This window comes from Onychostoma macrolepis, chromosome 02, assembly GCF_012432095.1.
Source record: "Onychostoma macrolepis isolate SWU-2019 chromosome 02, ASM1243209v1, whole genome shotgun sequence".
Taxonomy (NCBI): Eukaryota; Metazoa; Chordata; class Actinopteri; order Cypriniformes; family Cyprinidae; genus Onychostoma; species Onychostoma macrolepis.
Genome location: NC_081156.1, coordinates 18096830 through 18119335, shown reverse-complemented (window position 1 = coordinate 18119335; position 22506 = coordinate 18096830). Strand labels below are relative to the sequence as shown.

At 36.9% G+C, this 22506-nt stretch overlaps 4 protein-coding genes across 6 annotated transcripts; 1 reads left to right on the top strand and 3 right to left on the bottom strand.

Annotated features, from left to right (window-relative positions):
- Nucleotides 1-6070: 6070 nt before the first annotated feature.
- On the bottom strand, nucleotides 6071-10512 carry elovl8a (ELOVL fatty acid elongase 8a). Of its 2 annotated transcripts, XM_058797179.1 has the most exons (9): nucleotides 10484-10512; nucleotides 9271-9380; nucleotides 9037-9103; nucleotides 8619-8806; nucleotides 8459-8539; nucleotides 8274-8330; nucleotides 8065-8179; nucleotides 6626-6753; nucleotides 6072-6532 (listed from the first exon to the last, which is right to left on the bottom strand). In XM_058797179.1, the coding sequence occupies exons 2-9, from the start codon at nucleotides 9271-9273 to the stop codon at nucleotides 6365-6367; spliced, it is 807 nt and encodes a 268-aa protein (XP_058653162.1). In that variant the 5' UTR covers nucleotides 9274-9380; nucleotides 10484-10512; the 3' UTR covers nucleotides 6072-6364. The 2 variants fall into 2 exon arrangements, with proteins under 2 accessions (XP_058653151.1, XP_058653162.1); XM_058797168.1 differs by lacking the exon at nucleotides 10484-10512 and having other exon boundaries at nucleotides 6071-6532; nucleotides 9037-9380.
- Nucleotides 9271-12476, bottom strand: selenop2 (selenoprotein P2). 2 transcript variants are annotated; one of them, XM_058797189.1, is made up of 6 exons: nucleotides 12447-12476; nucleotides 12078-12326; nucleotides 11239-11451; nucleotides 10805-10913; nucleotides 10484-10721; nucleotides 9271-9380 (listed from the first exon to the last, which is right to left on the bottom strand). In XM_058797189.1, the coding sequence occupies exons 2-5, from the start codon at nucleotides 12296-12298 to the stop codon at nucleotides 10485-10487; spliced, it is 780 nt and encodes a 259-aa protein (XP_058653172.1). In that variant the 5' UTR covers nucleotides 12299-12326; nucleotides 12447-12476; the 3' UTR covers nucleotides 9271-9380; nucleotide 10484. The 2 variants fall into 2 exon arrangements, with proteins under 2 accessions (XP_058653172.1, XP_058653180.1); XM_058797197.1 differs by lacking the exon at nucleotides 9271-9380 and adding an exon at nucleotides 10095-10248.
- A 1378-nt stretch (nucleotides 12477-13854) lies between these two features.
- si:ch73-382f3.1 (uncharacterized protein LOC100151273 homolog) lies at nucleotides 13855-18744 on the bottom strand. The gene is made up of 4 exons (XM_058797155.1): nucleotides 18155-18744; nucleotides 17875-18028; nucleotides 14916-15088; nucleotides 13855-14834 (listed from the first exon to the last, which is right to left on the bottom strand). The coding sequence occupies exons 1-4, from the start codon at nucleotides 18302-18304 to the stop codon at nucleotides 14460-14462; spliced, it is 852 nt and encodes a 283-aa protein (XP_058653138.1). The 5' UTR covers nucleotides 18305-18744; the 3' UTR covers nucleotides 13855-14459.
- Nucleotides 18745-19275: 531 nt separating this feature from the next.
- On the top strand, nucleotides 19276-22445 carry toe1 (target of EGR1, exonuclease). Its single transcript, XM_058797116.1, has 7 exons — nucleotides 19276-19774; nucleotides 19872-19912; nucleotides 20005-20101; nucleotides 20193-20351; nucleotides 20431-20690; nucleotides 20781-20943; nucleotides 21674-22445. The coding sequence occupies exons 1-7, from the start codon at nucleotides 19661-19663 to the stop codon at nucleotides 22301-22303; spliced, it is 1464 nt and encodes a 487-aa protein (XP_058653099.1). The 5' UTR covers nucleotides 19276-19660; the 3' UTR covers nucleotides 22304-22445.
- Nucleotides 22446-22506: the final 61 nt, after the last annotated feature.

The window sequence follows — 22506 nt, the reverse complement described above, 5'->3', positions numbered from 1 at the left end:
AAGATTACTATTCTTATCAGAATGTAAAAATTTATTTATTTATTTTTTTACATTTAGTTATTTTATTTTACCACACACCTCTGATAGTTGCTATGAATGTGCCTTTGTGAATGGTTAGTTATATTATTTCCAACCTCTTATTTAATGACTGCTGACAAATGAAAATCTCAAGATTCAGTTTAAACATTTTCTAAGTAAAACCAAAGAGTGCTACAATTATCCCTGCTCTAGCCTACTGCTAAGCTCTTAAACACGGCCTTAAACACTGAGTTGTCTCACTGCCCTGCGCACAATTGATTTTGACAATCTTTTCGCCATTGGGAAAAACACATAACTCACTGATGACTGTGGGCCTGCACTCCTCAGCTCCTTGGGAACCACAGAAATTATGCTAGCATTAATGTTTAATATTGCCAGGGACTCAAGAGATGCATGTGTGTGCAAGGTCCTTTGTCTTTGTGTCAAGCGAAATGTGCTTCGATGCAAGGCAAAAATCATTTCAAATGGAGGACAAGGAGAGAGAGAGAGTGCTGCCCCTTGGTCACCTCGTGGTGAATAATGCAGAAAGGGGGGAAAGATGACGACTGGGCCTGCACAAACAGACCAGGCCTCGGTAAGGCCAGGCCCACTGAGAGCTGACCCACACAATTTCCTTACATCTGCTCAGTGTATTGAAAACAACAATTTGCAGTCTTAGAACTGCAATTATTGAGATGTATGTGTGCTTACTGCGTTTCTGCTTCTAGCAGGTATTAACGGGACAGTGCACACAATAATAAAGTTACCAATAATGAAGCCATTATCTACACACCTGTATGGCTTTCTGTGGGTCACAAAACAAATAAGAACTTTGAACAATCATAACTTAGACATTTAACATCCCTGCTGAAAACAAAAAGAGTCATAGCTGGTTGGCTGGTCTCAGTTGGTCTCCCAGCCTGGTTTAGCAAGTTGGTTTTAGAGGGGTTTGGACAACTTTATTAGTGGGCTTCCATGGGCTTCAAGCTTCCAAAAATGACAAAAACCACCATAAACCTATTTCATAAACCTCACATGCTGTTTTCCAAGTCTTCTTGGGCCATAATACAGAGTTGTTTGAGGGAAAGTCCAACATTTTAATCACATCTTAGCCTTCTATATCAAATATTGTCTAATGGAAACCAATGACTTTTTATGTGTTTGGTTTTATGTTATAAACATACAGATTGGTCGCTGCTATGAATTGTGAACAGAAATTACCTGAATGTATGTAGTTTGTAGCCTGAATTTCATTCGATGAGCTGAAATGCTTCAAAATAACGGCAAGAAAATATTTCTTTCCACTGATATGTCCTCGCGAGCTACACGCAAAAACAAGGCCACCCGTTGTCCGGTTCTTTTAATGAATCGTTCAAAACAGTATCCAATATTCATAAAACGTATCAGTATTATTATATATTTCATATGGCGACATGTCCCGGTATTTAAAGATTTTGTAACAAATCATGTTTAATACACGCCCATATAGGTATAAAAGTGTGGGGTCAGTAATATTTTTTAAAGAAACCTACTGTTATTTAGCATGACACAGAAATTAAGTCAAAGTAAACATGTTGAGATGTTACAAAAATATTTCTGTTTCTAAAACATTCTGTTCTTTTAAACTTTCTATTCGTCAAAGAATCCTGAAAGAAACGGTTTATACAAAAATATTCAGCAGCACATTTATTTACAACATTGATAATGTTGTAATGGCTGTTGAAAATTCAGCTTTATCATCACAGGAATATCAAATATTTATATATATATATATATATATATATATATATATATATGCAGCCTTGGTGAACATAAGAGACTTCTTTCAAAAACATTAAAATTAAAATAATGCCCCTAAACCTTTGAACGTTGTATATAGGCTACATTTCTTAAATGCTATTTTGATAACCTTAGGCACAAATGTTAGGTCATGACATAAATTCAAGCAAGGATCAGCTTGAAATAACTTCGTTATTGCCTGATGATGACAATGATGACCTTAAGCCTAGAATAAGAGGGGAATAATTAGTTGCACATGATTTCAGCAGTCAGATAAAGCATGACATTAGCCAGGTCAAAACTGTCTGTGAATAAAAAAAAAAAACCTGAAAATCAGTGTCCTTTTCAAAAGACCGCGGGACAGCCACAGGCTGTGTAGTATGAGCACATCCCTGCGCAATACCTGTATTTGAGTTTTTACGAAAACTAGCTGAAATGACTCATCCTCAGACCACCTCTCCCTTTCCAAAATCATCGATGCATGACACATGCATTGTTGTATTGCATGTGTGTCTCAGACTCAGCTTTTGTGCGACTGGTTTTATAGCATCCTCATCTATACCCCACTTTATATTATAGAATAGTATATAAGACAAATGGGTTCTCTTTCTTCCGTAATAAAACACCATAAAATAACCTCCCCTGTGAGAAACATGATCAATGAGCAAATGAAACTGAGCCATGTGTTCTGACAAACTGATCTCTTAATATGTACATTAAGCACATAAATAACATATATAAGTTCTGCAGTCACGTCTAAATGAAGAACTGCACAAGAAGTCAATTTCAGCATATGCTAAGATTTAAATAAAAGATAAATACACATGAGTATTACCATAGTATTAAAATACATTTGTCTTGAGCAATAAATGTACTCTTTTGTTTGCAGCATTACCATGTACATGTACACATTTGGGTTTTCCATAATCATGATTTTTGTCAAGTGCTTCATAATTTTATCCAGTCCTTGTTTAAGTGTTGCATGTGTACATTCTTTTATTTTTATTATATTATTATATGAACGGTGATTATGTTCTACTATATTTTATACCAGTCAGCAGTACTTTTTGTAATTTTACTGAAAATATGTGACAAGACAGACTATTTATGTCCCTGTCATGTTTTATTCTTCCTATAGCCTACGTCATTTAACAAAAACAAAATAATTACTAAAATGGTAATGTGGTCTAAGGTCTGCTTTCTTAAGATAAGAAACAGTGTGTGTACGGGTCGGGTCAGATCAGGTTGTCTCCTCTGCACTGTTTCCATACAACCCTCACTACTATCCTAAGCAGACCTTCCTGCAGTCCGAACTGAAACACAATAACACCAGCGTGATGACCTCACATTAGCCCTCCACCTCGCTGACACCACATCCGCCAGACCACTCTGATCGCGTAGTGGCTGCGACCGCTGCTGGAGATTCTCAGGGAAGCTGAGTGTGGCAGTGGCTGAGCTTTGCTAACCTTCTTGTTAACCCTCTTTGTGTGAGAAAACCGTACCGTACCTAAGCATCATCATCGGCAGTTCATTTGCTGGTACTTAGGGCATGTGTGATTACCGACAGGCAGCGGTGAGGAGGTCTCAGCCCCTCTCTGAGTGATTACTAATTACAGTTCAGACTGAGAGGGCGGCTGCTGGTGGAGGAAACCGACCCCAGCTAGAATACAACGCCACACTAAAGTTCACAGCAGAAGGAACACACTGGTTTATATGTGGTGAGAAAGCAGAAGAGCAATGGAGTGACTCAGTTTTTAGCTCCAAAACTACAATTGAATCCATCTATCTATCTATCTATCTATCTATCTATCTATCTATCTATCTATCTATCTATCTATCTATCTATCTATCTATCTATCTATCTATCTATCTATCTATCTATCTATCTTTCTTTCTTTCTTTCAGGGATCCAACAATATAGTTAGCCCACAGTTCAATACAAACCTCAGTTTTTTAACCACGGTTTTCAGTTCAGTTCTGATGGCTTGGCACATCAGTGTTTTTTGCAACAAATTAACAACGAAAAACTCCTGTAAACTTCTGTACACTGGAGAAAGACGTGGATTATTATATGTCTACTTAAAATTTGGTTTGAGAGAGGTATTATTTTTCTATTTTAACCCCAAATAAGATGGATTGGCCATTATTTAGCGCTATAAACACATGTAATGTGTGTTTCATTCATACTGGTAGCCAGAGGGCGCCCTCGCGCAAAAAATCCATATATGCATCTTAGAAGTAATAGAACTGATGACGTTCTAGGAAATCACTAATATGGAAAAAGGCATTGCTATTGCTGTAACTGAATAAAAAGAAGATCGAAACGTTTGGAATGATGAAACATAATGACAATAAACGTCTACGACAATATATGATTTATCTGTGTTCTTCAAGCCATCTTGGGTATTTTCATAATGATTAAGTATATTTGTAAGCCATTTCTAATCTAAACAGCCTTTATTACATCTCAGAGCGCAGACTCATGGGCACACAAACAGAGCCAGTTCTGAAAGAAATAAAACACGCAGATATTATTTCAATGCAAAAACTGAAAAACTGCAATTCGCAAGCGCATATTGAATCGTGGATGTCGTACCAAACGGTTCAACATTATATTGACAATTTTGACTTCCCTACTATCCATCTATCTATCTATCTATCTATCTATCTATCTGTTACTTCATAAAGACTACAACTACCATCTTCTTCTGGCATCCTTTGCTGCTCTTTAAAAAAAGTATGACCATCAAATTCTAAACAAAAGAAAGTTGAGGGAGGGAGGTGAATAGATTCCTCATTTTCTTTTCATCTTTACAAGCACTCCCATCTCTGTCAGCCTGCATCAGAGACATTCATTGCTTGCTCTTTATATGCCTTAACAAAGAGAGGCAGAGGAAAGAATGGCTGTGACTTAAAGTGACAGCAACATTAAAGGATGGCCTTCATCTGGCATCTTGCAGGGAAAGTGACATTTAGAGGTGCACCTTGAGAACTGTCTGTTTACCGCATTGGACTGTGGGATGCATGAAGAGTCGCCACGTTGATGGCACTGTGGGGAATGTAAACTTCAACAGGTGAAATGCAACCTGGGCAAATTTTGTCAGATGACTGACATGTTGGAGAGGAGCTTGTGCTGCTTTTATTTGAATGAGAGACAAGTGAGAGCTTTCACATATTCATATGGATGCAATGAATTCTTCAAACTGCATTAAAGCTGAGGCACAAACCTATGCCTGTTCTGTGGAGATACATTGCTCGCAAATAAAATGCTATTTTTGAGAAGCTATCAATAGAGCAAATAATAAAACTGCATTACATTTAAGAGGTAATCTAGAAGAGCACTGCGATTTTAGATGTATATAATGCCATCTAATTTTATGCAGGAATCTAGAATGTTCCAGTGCAAAATAGTCCCCAATTCCATGCCATTACCTTCCCCTGCAATGAAAGGACATTTTCACTGTTTTGACACATGTCACTCAGGTGACAGGGTGCTTGCCCAGTATTTTTGGAGTAGGGCTACACTTGCTTTTCAGAGCTGGCTGGAACAATTTTTCAGGAGAAATATTCTCTCTATACACCATTGATTTTCCAGCGTGACAGGTGTTCACTTTTGTGTGCCATTCAGAATTGATTCGAGAATGCCTTTTGAATTCCAATTCAATTACTAACTTTGAACTGAGGTAGCAAATACAATGCAGAATTGCAATTTAATTTAAATGTAATGAAGTAGAATTAAAATAAATTGAAATTCAAAGAAATTCACACACACACATAGTATTATTAAATAATGTACTGACTATTATGTATTAAATTTCAATATATATACAAGTGCCTTTTAGAGGTAACATACGGTATTTTAAAAAGGCATACACTCTTAAAAATAAAGGTGCTTCAAAAGATTCTTCAAGCGATGCCATAGAAGAACCATTTTTGGTTCCACAAAGAACCATTCAGTCAATGGTTCTTTAAAGAACCATCTCTTCCTTGCCTTTTTATAATCTGAAGAACCTTCTTTCACCACATATAACCTTTTGTGAAACAGAAAGGTTCTTCAGATGTTAAAGGTTCTTTATAGAACCATTTAGACAAAAAAGGCTCTTCTATGGCATCGTGAAGCACCTTTTTTTTTAGAGTGTAGGTTTAAGACCTAGTAGAAGAGGGCAGCTGTAGAGAAGGCAGAGCCCCAAATAAGCCACTCCTCCCAGCTACACTGTGATTGGTTGACCTGATCCAATGAGTGGTAAAAACAAATGAAGTGTCACAGTGGGAGATTAGATAAATAAGTGAGTGAAGAGCAGAAGGTGGACTCGGGTTTATTTCAATTTGGCCAGATCACTAGAGCGTTGCAGGGTCTCAATCCCTAATGACCAGAGGGGGATGGGAGTGTAGAGATTGTATGGACTCTGTTTGGAGGAGGGGAGTACACACAGACAAATGGATCTGTGATAAAGGATTAAACAGAGTCCTTAAGACAGTCTCAGTCGCCACATTGGGGATCAATGGATGACACATTTTTATTCAAACAATCATAGTACATATACAGTATTTTTTAATCTCCATGCTATCATGCCATCTTGGTCTTCTTGGAAATGTAGTTCTGATAATAAAAGTTACTAAACAAAGCGATCAGGCTGAAGGCATAGCCGAGCACTATAATATTCATGGAGTCAGGAAAGTCACAGTCAGCATAGAGGTTGACTGCAGTGTGAATGGTCACAATGAAGAACTGGAGCTGCGGGGGACAAAGAAAGACAGTGATACAAAAGTGACAGAGCCTTTATGTTAAATTATTATTCCCTTAAAAAAATCATATTTAAAGTCTCACCAGCTGAAGCAAAGTGAGGTAGTGTTTCCACCACAAGTACTTATGCATTTGGGGGCCCAATGCTGCCAGGCCATAGTACATATACATCACCACATGAACAAAAGAGTTTATGAGGCCAATAAGGAACGCTGAGGGAGAGAGAACATCTTTAGTAAATCATTCTCTGCTTTGACACTTCAGAACATATGGAGCTCTGAATAAAATAGCAAACATCCATGAGATATTTTATCATAAAGACAATACCACATGCATTTCACAATACTTTCATCGTTTATTTCTGAAGCAATACATCATCTAGTGGTGTCAGAGTGCTACTGCATCTAAATCAACCCCAAATATGGAGAATCACATTTAGGTGCTGAAAAAATTCTTAGTTAATTACATTAATACAGTGGGGTCCAAAATATTTTATTACAAATTATACTGCAATTATAGCATAATTTGAGTGAAAATGAACATGAATGTCTCCAGCATGATTTGACATGATCTAATCGGCATCTTAAGCTTCAATAGAAATTAGTGCTAGTTTAATACCAGGTTTAAATTATATTTTAAGTGTGGTCTTAGACTTTTGGACCTACAATAGTTCAACCTAATAGTTTATCATATTAACATTACATCTCTTGCTCACCAACGGATCCAGGTGGATGCTGCATACTGGTGGTGGTTGAGGAGAGACCCCCCACATGATTGTAAAGCGCATTGGATGTACGGCAATATACAATAAAGCGCTATATAAATGCATCATTCATTCATTCATCCTCTGCAGTGAATGGGTGCCATCAGATTGAGAGTCCAAACAGCTGATGAAAACATCACAATAATCCACAAGTAATCCACACGTTTCCAGTCCATCCATTAACATCTTGTGAAGTAAAAAACTGTGTTTGTAATAAATTAATTATTAAGATGTTTTTAACTTCAAATCGTTGCTTCCAGCTAAAATAGGAGTGCTCTATCCAAAATACTGCTTTTTCCAGTGAAAGTCATTTTGTCTGAATCAGGAGAGAAATATGCACAGATTAAGGGAAAACAGTTCTAAATAAATATGTCGGTGGATTTTGATGTGATAGGACAAAAACAATGACGGATTAATAATGAATTTGTGTAGCTTTACACTTTAGGTGACGTTTGGACTCTTATTCTGATGGCACCCATTCACTGCAGAGGATTCATTGATGAGCAAATGATGTAATGCTACATTTATTAAAATCTATTCTGATTAAGAAACAAACTCAATTATACCTTGAATGGCCTGAGGGTGAGTACATTTTTAGTAAATTATACATTTTTGTGTGAACTATTTCTTTAAACTTCACCTCTACTCAAAAACTTTCCGAAAAATATGTCTCTTGATTGAAAGTATAACATTGTAACACCAAGTGGACTGTTGCATGTCATTTAAATAATCTGTCTGACTCCAAGGTAAGAGCACTTACACTGCCCTCCTGCAACATACTTGACCCCTGCCCACCAGTTGAAAATCATGGTGCCGTGATGATACACATGCAAAAAGGTCAGTTGATTGTTCTTCTTCCTCAGAATGAAGAACACCTGATGATAATGACATTTACTTATTTATGTAATAAAACATCATAATACATTCATAAACAATGCTATCTGATATGAAAAGACTAGATTAACTTACTGTATCAGTTAGTTCAATGACTTTGGAGAAGTAAAACCACCAGCACACTCTGGCCATCTGCGTGGCATTAAAATCGCACAAAATGAATAAAAGCAATAATTATAATAATTATAATTCTTCATCTTGCAGAAATATGAACTAAGTGGGGGAAATACAAATCATTTATATAAAAATAATGTGCTTACCCTCATTGCCGAGGGAGTTTCAGAGTAGTCAACAGGCTGACACACCAAACTGTAATTCCCCAACCAAGAAGATGCTGTGAACTAAAAGCAAAACATGAATGAATGAATGAATGAATGAATGGGAATTAAGTAAGCCTATTTCATATTTTTGTTCTCATACCTCATAAAACATATAAGCAGAAAGGCACACCATGGAAAAATTGTAAATAATAAGGAGAGCTTTGATGTTGACTGGTTCTCTGTGAGACATCAGTTTGGGACCAAGCCAGACGATGACAAGGTAAAACAGGAAGATCCCACCGACAGGCAACGGAGAATAAACCAAAAGCCATCCATCTGTCCTCTTGTCTGTGGGAATGAACAAATTGCCTGATATAGTGGTTAAAGTAGTTTAGAAAAGTATTTTCGTCAGGACCAATTAGTCAAATGCAGCCTATTTGTATCGGTGAATATAAGTAAAAAAAAAAAAAAAGAACAACTGTTGTAGTCTGCAGCTGTTGTAGTTTATTATGTCGTATAAAAACTGTAAAGAGCTTATTTAAAGTAGAACATCAGAGATGTAATTGCTGGAAAAATACCTCCGTTTTCTAGGACCCATTGGTGAAATATCTGGAGCCTTTGCCATGTCGACAGGGATACAGACACCTGAGTAATTAATAATGAAAGAGAACCGTGTATGGACATATTGTAAAAAGAAGATAAGAAACAAGAAAAAAACTAACTAAACTAAGCCCTAAAGTAGCCTATTTTAATCAGTCTATCAATATTTGAGAAACTGTTGGCTTAAATAAGAGTAAGCGTAAATGCCTTACCATTGCGCTTGATGTTCATTCAGTAGGCTAATGCCCAAACAGCGCCATCCATCGGTTGCATTTGGGAACAGCGCGAGAGTTCGTCGAAGGGTGTAGCGGGTGTGCAGTAACTGGGTAAAAATGTCAATTATAATCGCTATTTTAGTTCCACGAGAGAGAAAACATGATGTTATCAACGGAATTACGACACAGAGCTCTCGTTCGGCATAAATCAGTGGCTCAATGAGGAGTTAAGGAGTTTACATATGGCATCCTCCCCAAGACGGATTACCAAAATCCCCTGGATAACTTTATTCTTTACCATCAGCTATTTTGAGTGTTGCACTATTAGCTATTTAACAGTTGCTTTTTAAGGACACTATCAATTAAGCCTAATTAATAGGCTACTGTTTTTAGGCCTAGTTTTATAAAGTAACCTGCAAATGACTTCCCAAACTCAGAAATAATTTTACTAATAGGTGGAATTTTTTAAAGTTTACTTTCAATTGAATGCACTAATTACAGGCTGTAGGCTGTGTCTTCTCTGAAAAGTGATGCTCTGTTAAATTTTCTAAATACATGATATGAGTTGACGTTGGGTTTTGTGGAACATGTAGCTGGTTTTTGGTCCAAGGTGGTCTAGCCCTATCCAGCATGATCAAGGTCTACCAGGTCGGTCCCAGACCCATCTTCTAGAATAGATCTTGGACCAACCTGAATGACCATAAATGCAACCATAAATCCAGTAGATTTACTAATTTACCAAACAAATAATTTCTAAATTCAGAAGCACAGTATAAGATGAAGATTTTGACAGGAAAAATTACACATGGAGATGCTGTATATTAAATGCTGATGTAGATTTATTTTTATACAGCTCCTTTCATAGACTGGGTCATAAACAAGTTTCCTTAAAACATCATATAATCACATAAATACAAGGCAGTTAACAAATAATACAAATAGCAAACTCTTTCGTTCAGCACTCTCAGATATTCCCTAAAAGGAAGGAGGAAAACAGAAGCCTTGTGTAAATGACTCTTCTGCTCAACATCCGCATGCAAACCCCTGACTCAGGTTTAAAGTGCACACTTCATTAAGAGCAATGAGAACCAACTGAATTCCCCCTTAAAGGTCATTATAAGGTCTGACACAAGAGCAGCTACATATAGATAAAAAAGCGTTTATATTTTTAAACCAAAATTCAACAATTATTGAAAAAACCAAAACTAACTTTAGTGATGACTATGTTCTTCTTGATGTGAATGCTGGATTTGTTCCTTTGGTACGCTGGTCACATCTGAATCGCCTGTGCTGTTATTTTTATTTTGATGATTATGATGATGATGATGCACATGTTGATGATGATGATGCTCATGTTGATGATGATGATGCTCAACAGTTACAGACTCCGTATTGTTAGTCTTCTGGTTGTTTTTGAAGCCTTCTGATATAGAGGAGTTTGCATGTAACTGGAAGAGAGTTTCAATAAATGAACATTTTGCAAACATTTCACGAAAGCAGCACTTTCTGAAGCTTGAATATTTTCACTCACTGAGCAGTTGCATATATTTTTGTGGTACGTAGCCCTGATGGCAGCTTCTATATAAGGGTAGTGAAGGAAACTGAAGGGCAGGACAATGTGGAAGGTGAGATGGCCACATCTGTGCAGAAAGGAAATACAAAAGAATGACTATGACATTGAATACAGAAAATAATGCTTGAGAAAAAAAATGAGTACAAAAGTGTTGTGTGACTCTAAAGAGAAACTAGTCAGACTGGTCATATTACTGCACTGTAAAAAGTGATAAGTTGACTTAACTTAAAAAAATTGAGGAAACCCGTTGCCTTAAAATTAAGTAAATAATAATAGTAAAAGAAAAGTTAAGTGAACTTGACAATTCACTTAAATTTTAAGGCTATTTCCTCAATTTTTTTAAGTTAAGTCAACTTATCACTTTTTACAGTGTGGATGGATTTAGCCCATACCTGTCATAAACTAAGAAATCATCCTTGTCTCCCTCTAAGATGTCCCAGACGTCATTTTGCAGTGGGCTCTGCTGATACACAGGGATGCCCTCTGCCGTCCTCCTCTTCAGCTCCCAGTACAAGGCTCTGGACTGTGCATCCTGCTCATTGACAACCAGGAATGATATGTTAGTCAGCTTGCCAAGGGCCAGCTTGTCACGCAGGCCTCCCAACCTTCCGAAACAAAAGGAAGAGAACACAAGTAGATTTAACTGACTGAGCAGTTTATGTTTACTAAAACTTAACATAAATAAAAGAAAACATAAGTAAAAGTCACCATTTTCGGTACTGTGTGTTATTGGTTTGTTACTTTTTTTGTCAGTCGGCAAAAATCTGAAAATGTTAAACCTGTTACAATTTTGTACAGTAAGCTATTTTAAATGTTAAATGTAAATGTTACATTTTGTATAGTAAACAAATTTAAAGGAATGGTTCACCCGAAAATTTTGTCATCATATACTCACCCTTATGTCGTTCCAAACATGTATGAGTTTCTTTCTTACGTTAAACACAAAAGCAGATATTTTGAAGAACCAAACATTTATTGATCCCCACTGACTTCCATAGTAGGGAAAGAAATACTACGGGAAATCAAAAATATCTTCAACATAAGAACGAGTTTGGAATGACATGAGGGTGAGTAAATACTGACAAAATTTTCTTTTTTGGGTGAACTGTCCCTTTAAGAAGTGTATAAATATCAGTTTTAGGTCAGGCTCTTTTCTTGTTTGTTCAATATTTACTGTAAAAATCTCTAATTAGGAAAGGCATCACTTTAGGCACGGCACAAGATCTCTTACTTAGCAGCCTGCATGAGACAGAACTGTCAGCTCGCTTTAAGAAGAGCCACAACGACAACATTTCCTAGAAGGTCCTTCATCGGAATCTTGCCATCGATCTCCCACGTCGGAGCAGGCTTACAGATTCTGGAGCCATTGCTTTCCTTCTCCAAAAACAGCGGTGAAGCTCCCAGCAGAGCTGGAAAAGCAGACAGCCACAGAGCCCAGAGAGCCTGCATCATGCCTGCTAAACTTCACCCACCGCAACAGCTGCAAACAAAAACAACCAGTTCATCAAACTAAAATACTACACAATCAAATACTTTGATGTTTCGCTAGTTTTTCATTCATTTGATCCCATACACGCATAAACAAAAAAACAAAACTGACATGATTTGCACAAACCTCCTCTGAATATAGAATAAAGAAATGACGGTAATTTGTCTGGTCCACACTTTTAAAGGTCTCAATCTGGACAAACCTCCCCCTAAACAAACAGAACAAACCAGTAAAAGATGGGATCGGGGACTGGTGTACTACAAAGGGAGTGATCCAAGATAAACACACTGGCTGATAACAAACTAAACACGATTTTAGGGAGAAACTAATTTTGTGTCACCTTGCCATGTAATAATATTTAACATCAGTCCATTAAATATACAAATGATTAAAGCTTCTGTGTATGCCCTTTTACATAAAAAGAGAGGCATAAAGCATGAAATAAATATTCTTGGAGCAGATATGTTTTGAATCTACACTTGAAGTGTCAAAATGCTGTTTTAACACTGCTGCAATATTTTGATTGACCTCCTGGATATTTGAGTTGACATTTGGAAAAAGATTTAAACATAAATTGATCTGCAAATACTGAAGTGACTTTAAAATCTTGGGGCCGGTTCATGCGCGTTGTATTTGAGTTTCTTTCTCAATGGCAGTTTTTGTTATTGTTTGCTTGAGCTAAACATTCAGTGATCACATCATGTGAAAAACAAGTGCATCTGTAAATTTACTTTCCATGATGCAATGGATCCCTCAGTGTTTACCAATTACTATACAGGTTTGTTGAAAAGTAATTCATCATAGATATTAAAATCTATGAGAATGTACTTGTCGGCTCATTCCTTTCTCTTAACAAACACAGGACCAGGGGTCTCAGACGTGCACCACATGCTAAATAAATGAGAAAATTTTAACTTTTTTTTTTTTTTTTTGTCTGGCCTTGCTGTAAATACACCAAGTTAACAATCTGAGTAACATTCTTGAAAGATCTTACACCATCCCATGGGCAGAGGAATTGATTTTAGTTTTGCAAACAGTGTTTTATCCTTGAAATGATTGGGCCAAAGTACACACTTTAACCCATGGAGCAACAACCTTCAGTACACTCAGAAATGAGCGCCAACACAAAAATTAACTGTACCCCCCAGTACTAAACATCCAGTGTTTTTTCTCATTTAATTAAACTGTTTTAAGCCTAAATGTTCCTCAAAAATACCTATTAATGCATTTTCATAAACACTTTTTTTCTTTTGTTTTTTTGACCATAAAAATATGTTTAAGGCAACTAAAACTGTTGGTGACCAACATTCTTTTGTGTGCCACAGAAGAAAGTCAATCCTACAGGTTCGGAACAACATGTGGGTGAGAAAATAAAAAAAAGTTTATTTTTGGGTGAACTATGCCTTTAAGACACACAGTTGACAAGGGATCCATCAAAGAGCTGTTAAAATAAAACTGTACAGACAGGGGTGGCAAACATGAACACAAAGGAAAAAAAACATAAAACCAGAAACTCTGGTTTGCGGCCAGACAGAAGTTTATTATTCAGAACAGTCCCCTCAATTTGTCAACTGCATGAATCATTTGTGTGGTGGCTCTATAAATATGTGCTATCTTTTTGGCTGCTAAACTCGTACACCAGATTTATACCACTTTAAGACAGCACCACTACCGATATACCACTTTAAAATAGTGACATTTGCTCGTTTGTCCTCTCACAGAAACAAGCAAAAACTTTCTAATATCTTTGTCTCAGTAGCACAAATCAAGTTTAGAGTGATAACATTTGGTTTTCAGGGTACATTCTTATGATTCTGTGAACAGCTGAAATTATTCCACTGACAGTTCCACCTCAATTTTCTTCAAATAGGTAACAGGTGTAATATTTGCATCAAGGGATTCCAACTACACAGCCAGATGCAGAAAGACCAAAATATTTCTTTCTTAGAGAAAAGAAAACACATAATGGTGAACCATCTCCAGACTGTTATTTATGCAAATGGTTTTAAAATGCAACAACAACAACCCAAAATAATTTAACCCAGTAAACAAACATCCTCTGCGAGTCCCGCTGTAGCTTCGCCTTTGGCTGGTTTAAGTGCAGTTTCTTACAAACACAGTGTCTCAGGTCATGACTCCAATCAGTCCTTCATCACTCGTCACGTTGCCCTCAGGACTGTCACAAGCTGTTATGATGCCCAGGCCGAGCTCTGCCAGTTCGTCCTGCATACTTGTGGTCACCATCATTTTGGGCTCCAGCCGATTGCAAAGCGTCCTGTACGAAGGCAAAGGATAGCCCAGTTCCCTTAGGTACTCGTATCCTTTAACCCCCACCGCGCAACGGATTTTACGGGCTGTCAGTAAAGTGTCATGGGACCACACTGCCCTCCGAGAACGCTTGGCCAACGTTAGGGCGCGTATCTGATCCTCAAACAAGAACACCTGCAGCCCCTTCTCTATTTTACTCAGTTTGTAAAGACGTTTCTTCATTTCCTCTGCCTGTGTAACGAAGAAATGACAAAATGTGCTTTCAGTTGCTAATATGTACAATCTATTATGATTTAATAGAATAAATGTTACCTCTCTCTGTAATCTGACTGTGTGCTGCTGTTGCTGCTCCAGTTTGGTTTTATAATGCTGGCAGAGAGAGCAGGGTCGCTCTTCGTCTGTCCTCTGAACCCCATCCTCCTCTGAATCCACAGGGGGCTGTCGGCGGGCATATCCATGGTCCCCCATGTTCAAGTCCTTTTCCACTACATTAAAAACATAATATGATCATTTGCAGCACACAAAGTGGTCTTAAAGGGACTTTTCGTCCCCAAAATTCTCATCATTGCTCTTAAATGACAATGATTTGTATAGAAAAGAACTGTTTAACCCCTGAATGCGTAACTAACACGGATGGGTGTCTAAAAGGTGATTTATACTTATTGAGATATTGGACATTTAACACTGTTGGAAAGAAAAAAAAAAAATATATATATATATATATATATATATATATATATATATATATATATATATATATATATATATATATATATATATATATATATATATATATATATATACATACATACACACACACAGGTGCATCTCAATAAATTAGAATGTCGTGAAAAAGTGAATTTTTTCTTGTAAGTTATTTCAAAAACTGAAACTTTCTTATATTTTATATTCATTGTATGTAAAGTAAAACATTTCAAAAGTTTTTTTTGTTTTAATTTTGATGATTAGACCTTACAGCTCATGAAAGTCAAAAATCAGTATCTCAAAATATTAGAATATTTACATTTGAGTTTGAATAAATGACCATCCCTACAGTATAAATTCTGGGTATCTCTTGTTCTTTGAAACCACAATAATGGAGAAGACTGCTGACTTGGCAATGATCCAGAAGACGAACATTGACACCCTCCACAAAGATGGTAAGTCATAGAAGGTCATTACTGAAAGGTGTGGCTGTTTACAGAGTGCTGTATCAAAGCATATTAAATGCAAAGTTGACTGGAAGGAATAATTTGGGTAGGAAAAGGTGCACAAGCAACAGGGATGACCGCAAGCTTGAGAATACTGTCAAGCAAAGCCGATTCAAACACTTGTGAGAGCTTCACAAGGAGAGAACTGAAGCTGGAGTCAGTGCATCAAGAGTCACCACGCTCAGACGTCTTCAGGAAAAGGGCTACCAAGCCACTTCTGAACCAGAGACAACGTCAGAAGCATCTTACCTGGGCTGTGGAGAAAAAGAACTGGACTGTTGCTCAGTGGTCCAAAGTCCTCTTTTCAGATGAAAGTAAATTTTACATTTCATTTGGAAATCAAGGTCCCAGAGTCTGAAGGAAGAGTGGAGAGGTACAGAATCCATGTTGCTTGAAGTCCAGTGTGAAGTTTCCACAGTCTGTGATGATTTGGGCTGCCATGTCATCTGCTGGTGTTGGTCCACTGTGTTTTCTGAAGTCCACAGTCAACGCAGCCATCTACCAGGAAATTTTAGAGCACTTCATGCTTCCTTCTGTTGACAAGGTTTATGGAGATGCTGATTTCATTTTCCAGCAGGACTTGGCACCTGCCCACACTGCCAAAGGTACCAAAAGCTGGTTCAATGACCATAGTGTTACTGTGCTTGATTGGCCAGCAAACTCACCTGACCTGAACCCCATAGAGAATCTGTGGGGTATTGTCAAGAGGAAGATGAGAGACACCAGACCCAACAATGCAGATGAGCTGAAGGCCACTATCAGAGCAACCTGGGCTTCCATACCACCTCAGCAGTGCCACAAACTGACCACCTCCATGCCACGCCGAATTGAGGCAGTAATTAAAGCAAAAGGAGCCCCAACTAAGTATTGAGTACATATACATTAAATGAACATACTTTCCAGAAGGCCAACAATTCACTAAAAATGTTTTTTTTTTTTATTGGTCTTATGAAGTATTCTAATTTGATGAGATAGTGAATTGGTGGGTTTTTGTTAAATGTGAGCCTAAATCATCACAATTAAAAGAACCAAAGACTTAAACTACTTCAGTCTGTGTGCACTGAATTTATTTAATACACGAGTTTCACAATTTGAGTTAAATTACTGAAATAAATGAACTTTTCCACAACATTCTAATTTATTGTGATGCACCTGTATATACTTACTACATATCTCTGGTTACTAGCGACCCTATGAACTTTTTTTAAAAATTAAAAAGAAAATAGACATTCTTTTACAAATTTGTATTTTTTTTTCTTGTCATTTTATTGATAATGAGTACTTTGAGGAATACTGAGGGCGGTGGATGACGTCCTGGGTTCACTAAAGACCTGAGGTATTCATTTAAAGGTAAAACTTTCATAGAAAACCCAGCAAATGGTTTGGAATGGCATGAGGATCACAAATAACATCTTTTTTTTTTTTTTAATTTACTCATACATGACTTCATACAAGTAAGTTTCTAAACATATACAAATAAATAATATGTGACCCTGGACCACAAAACCAGTCATAAGTAGCACTGGTATATTTGTAGCAATAGCCAACAATACACTGTATGGGTCAAAATTGTCGACTTTTCTTTTATGCCAAAAATCATTAGGATATTAAGTAAAGATTGTTCCATGAAGATATTTTGTAAATTTCCTACCATAAATATATCAAAACTTATTTTTTGATTAGTAATATGCATTGCTAAGGACTTCATTTGGACAACTTTAAAGGCGATTTTCTCAATATTTTGATTTCTTTGCACCCTCAGATTCCAGATTTTCAAATAGTTGTATCTCAGCCAAATATTGTCATATTCTAGTAAACCACACATCAATTGAAAGCTTATTTATTTAGCATTCATATGACTTATAGATCTCAATTAAAACAACAACAAAAAATTGACCCTTATGGCTGGTTTTGTGGTCCAGGGTCATATATAAAGAGTAGGGGATTGGGTTAAAAACATGGGAGGAAAAAAAATCTAAAAGCATTGAAATATAATTTTTCCTCCCTTCTTATATTTTTCAATCACCTTCTCCCCTGAGGCTCCGTACTAATAACTTTACCTGGCTCATTTTTAACAGGTAACACAACTTGAGGGGTGACAGGAGAGGGAGGGTCGGGTACATTGAACAGTGTGGGGATTGCGTTGGGTTTGAGTTTCCTTCCCCCTGCCGGTGATCTGGCGATCTCCTCAAACTGGCTTTCTTCAAAGTGGTCCTGCAATTCATGGAAATGAAGCTTTATGACAAAAGCACACATATACGATTACACAAAAAGGACGCCAGAGGAATGACTTCATTGTTGTCTTTTGCAGAATTTAATACTCGCATGCTTTTCACTTGCCTGGCACAGTCTGGAGCAGGGAGTCGGTACAAAATCACGCCGACAATTTACAAGCCACTTTCTCATGCGCACGGGGTCTTTCGGAAAGCGAAAGAGCTGCTTTCCAATAGTTGTAGAGTTCGAGCAGTTTGGAGCGGAGCATCCACCCATTTTTATTTACATTCGCCAAATATTTAACTTATCATCTGGGCACAACAACGGTGACACGTAGCGGACTGCTAGCAGAGGACTTAGCAGGTGTATTATTAAAAATACTTTACAATTCAGAAAAAAGATACAGCAGTTATATTAGCAGACACGCGCAGTAACTTTACGGGCGGCCTCTTTAATGAATTGAGTATAAAATACGATTTCTTAAGACGAATATGTTTTACTAGTAAGTGAAATGTAGAGTTTGTTTGAGCCAAAATGGCGTCTGTAACTTCGGTAGGCTACTTGATGACGCGTTATCTGAGAGTTGACTTTAGTTATGCCTGTATAAAATTCGTTCACATTTAGCACATATTGTGACAAAGGGATGAATAATAAGTTAAGTTTTCTTATTTTCATGAACGATGCAAAAGAAAAAATCGTTTAAATGAGCTTTTACCACACGTTCCTCGTTCAAGTCTAGATTCATATCTGATTACATTTAATTTTTTCAGCTGGCCTGATTATTAGTATTTTATTTTTTATTTTTTTTCAGTAGTATTTAAATCAGTAACAACAGTTAAATACAAAACAAAAACTACGTAACAGTCCAATGAATGTAAGAGAAAGAACAAAACAACAATATATATATATGAATAGTTTATTTGCAAAAACAGATAACTCCGTTTTTTAAAATTTTCTAAAATCATGTTTTTTTTAATTTTATTATTATGTTATCATGTCTTTATTGTGTTTCATTGTGTTAGTTAGCTTTAATTATTTTTTAACCTAATCAAAATAACCCAACTGCAGTTTGATTGAGATTAACTGGAATGCACAATAAAAAAACATGATTTATCTGTTTTTGAAAATGAACTCTTCATACAAATATATAATTTAATTTTTTATTTATTTATTTTTCTTAATCTGTCAAGTCCATTTTAAAGTAATTAATATTATTTAGGTGATTTATTATATTTTCATGTACTTCACACTCCAGTCCAGTAGGTAGCGGAAACGCGCCTTATGCCAATCTTCGTAAAACATAGAAGAAACTCCAGCCGGAAGTATACAAACTCACATGTTACATACACAGACGATTGAATTTATGGAAGTGTGAAAAGCAGATTTACGACGTTTAAGGAGTAAATTTAGGAGCAGCTGGAAAAAACGTGGAAACGAGACACTTATAATGACGGGAACACGTATATTATAGCTAATTTCGTTTATAATTTGTTTTACTCTCCGAAATGACATTTTCAGCACGTCTAAGTTACAGTATCTGCATTGAGAGCAAAATCATTTTGTTATACTTATAAATAACAGCGGTGAAAATCGCTGTTTAGCAGATGTTAGTTTATCTGGTGAATTTCTATAATGTCATCCTCAATGATAGTCCCAGTTATAGATGTACAAGGAAACAACTTTAAGGAGTTGTGGGCAGCAATGGTGATAGCCATTAAAACATCTTCATTCATCGCCATTGATACGGTAAGAAAAAGCACATTCTGTATTTAGAAACTGTAAAGATTCAAGTGTTTAAATACCGAAATAGAGCAAGATCATTCATGTATGCGGTCTCTTGTAGGAACTGAGTGGTCTTGGGTCAAGGAAAGCTCTTCTAGCTGAGTGAGTTGTGTGATTAGAATATTCTTATCCGATATCTTAAATGACTGGAAAAGTGGTAATGTTTTTTTAAACTTTTTTTCTTTCCTTTCAAGATCCGTTGAAGACAGGTACAAAGCCATATGCAATGCAGCTCGCACACGGTCCATACTTTCATTGGGCTTTGCTTGTTATAAAAAGCTTGACAACAAAGTAAGTCTCTGCCATTAACATTATTATTTTTTTTAAATTCTGAATGCAAAAACGGACATTACACAGATTTTTGTACATTTCTTGTTTCTAGGCGGAAATCACATACCTGGTCCAGGTTTACAATCTGACCTTGCTTTGTTCAGAGGAGTACATCATTGAACCTCAGTCAGTGCAGTTCCTCGTACAACACGGATTTGACTTCAACAAACAATATGCTGAAGGCATTTCTTATTATAAGGGTAATGATAAAGTGAGTATGATTGAACCTTTAACAAAAACATTGATATTTTCAGATTGGGAGACTTATGTGTGTTCTGTGCTTGTTTTAGGGAGGTGATGCCCATGGGGTAAACATGCGCTCCTTGTTTGTAGAACTGCTTAGGGCCAACAAGCCCTTAGTGGTCCATAATGGTCTGATAGACATGGTCTTCTTGTACCAATGCTTCTATGCCCATCTTCCTGATCGCCTGGGCACCTTCATTGCCGATCTGTCCCAGATGTTTCCCTCGGGCATCTATGACACTAAGTATGCAACGGAGTATGAGCTGCGGTTTACAGCCTCATACCTGGAATACGCCTATAAGAAGTGGTATGTGGAATATCTCTATATCAAAAGTACAAAAAGTGTACATGTCTGTGCAGTGCCTAAAATTTCAGGTATTTTCTGTGTCCTCCACAGTAAGTTGGAAAATAGCAAAGCCATTGCAGGAGGTGGCAATGGGAGTCATGTGTTCCTAGAGTTTTGTAAATATACAGGCAACATGCAGAGCTACATAGACTACAGGCCGTGCTTGGACAACCAGAATCAGGATGGTGCCCTCAACATCTGTGTTCAGTTCTCTGTGAGTTCCTCCAATTCAAAGTCAAGAGTTTGTTAGACAGAAATTAGTTATTTTATATTGTTATGAAAAAATTCTATTTCATATAAATGCTGTTCTTTTGAACTTTCTGTTAATGAAAGAATCCTGAAAATCCTGTATTGTGGTTTCCACAAAAATGATTAAAATGATAAAATTAAAATTATTTCTGAAGCATCACGTGACACTGAAGACTGCAGTATTGGCTTCTGAAAATTCAGATTTGCCATCACAGGAATAAATTACATTTTAAAATGTAATATTTCACAGTATGACTGATGCACCTAACCTTAAAATATCAATATATCTAAACATTTAATCCTCAAATTGATGTAGAATCAACAAAAAATTCATTTTAAATATTTCTTTAATGGCATTTTTTTCAGTACTGTAAATATTGAGAAATTATCACATTAAAATAATTCTTCATTTTTTAATGACATTTACAGAATGCATTACTCCATCTGTGGTATTTGAATGAGCTGTTACTTTTTTCCCCACTTTGAAGCCTTAATTTTTCATGCAAAACAAATAAAATCACTAGTTGATGATAATGCTTGTCGTATTCTGTGAATATAAATACAGTTAATTCTAATTCTAATAGATCTCACTTTTACTCAGCCCTTTATGATAGTATTCCTTAGGCCTGAAGAGAGATTATACTCCAAAATACAAGATTTTGTATGTGACACTCAGTAATTGCTTTTTGCTCTAGGCGTACGGATGGTGTCCTAATGGCTCTCAGTGCTCCATGTCACATGACACAGACCTTATAATCCAGCATGATGAGAAGATCAGAGAAGACAAGAGGAAGAAAAGGAAGCGCAAGAACAAAAAGAAAGGTTCTCAAGGGCCCACTGAGACATGCAGTTCCCCACAGGGCAAAAGGTCGCACTTTGAAGAGACTGAGCTGGACCAGGCAGTGCCCATATCTGAACATCAGGAGAAGACCGCAAGTTCTGAGGCAACAGATGCCACACGTACATTTGAACCTGGGAAAGCAGCCAGCAAGAATGGAAATGAGGAATCTCAGCCAGAAGCATCTTCTGAAGCTCCTGTTAGACCAAAAGAGAAGAAAGCGGAAGGAGGAACTCACCGAGCAGGGTTTGACGCTTTCATGACCGGCTATATTTTTGCTTATGCCAGAAATCTGACAGAAAACACAGAAGAAACCAGCACTGCTCCCCTCATCCCTGCATGTCTCAATAAGCTCTTCCTCAGTGGCAAGTCCGTTCCTCTACATGTAACCAAAAGCACCTTCTCCAAATCTTCAAAGGCTCACGTGCACAAGATGGACTACGTCTGGGGAAAAAGCATTGCTGTTAAATCTGAAGGAACTGTATAGAAACCTTTGATTTTCAGATTTCAATAAAATCAAAGTTTTTCTATGGTTTCCTGTCCATGGCTTGTCTGTTTTTCCTCTTCTGATTCATTTTAATCTAAATTAAGGCAGACAAGACTGTATTCTTGTAAGTGTACTAGACTAGATAGAATCTACAAAGTCTAATGTCTATGAAAGAACCTTTGGAAGCTTGGTTTAGGTCATAA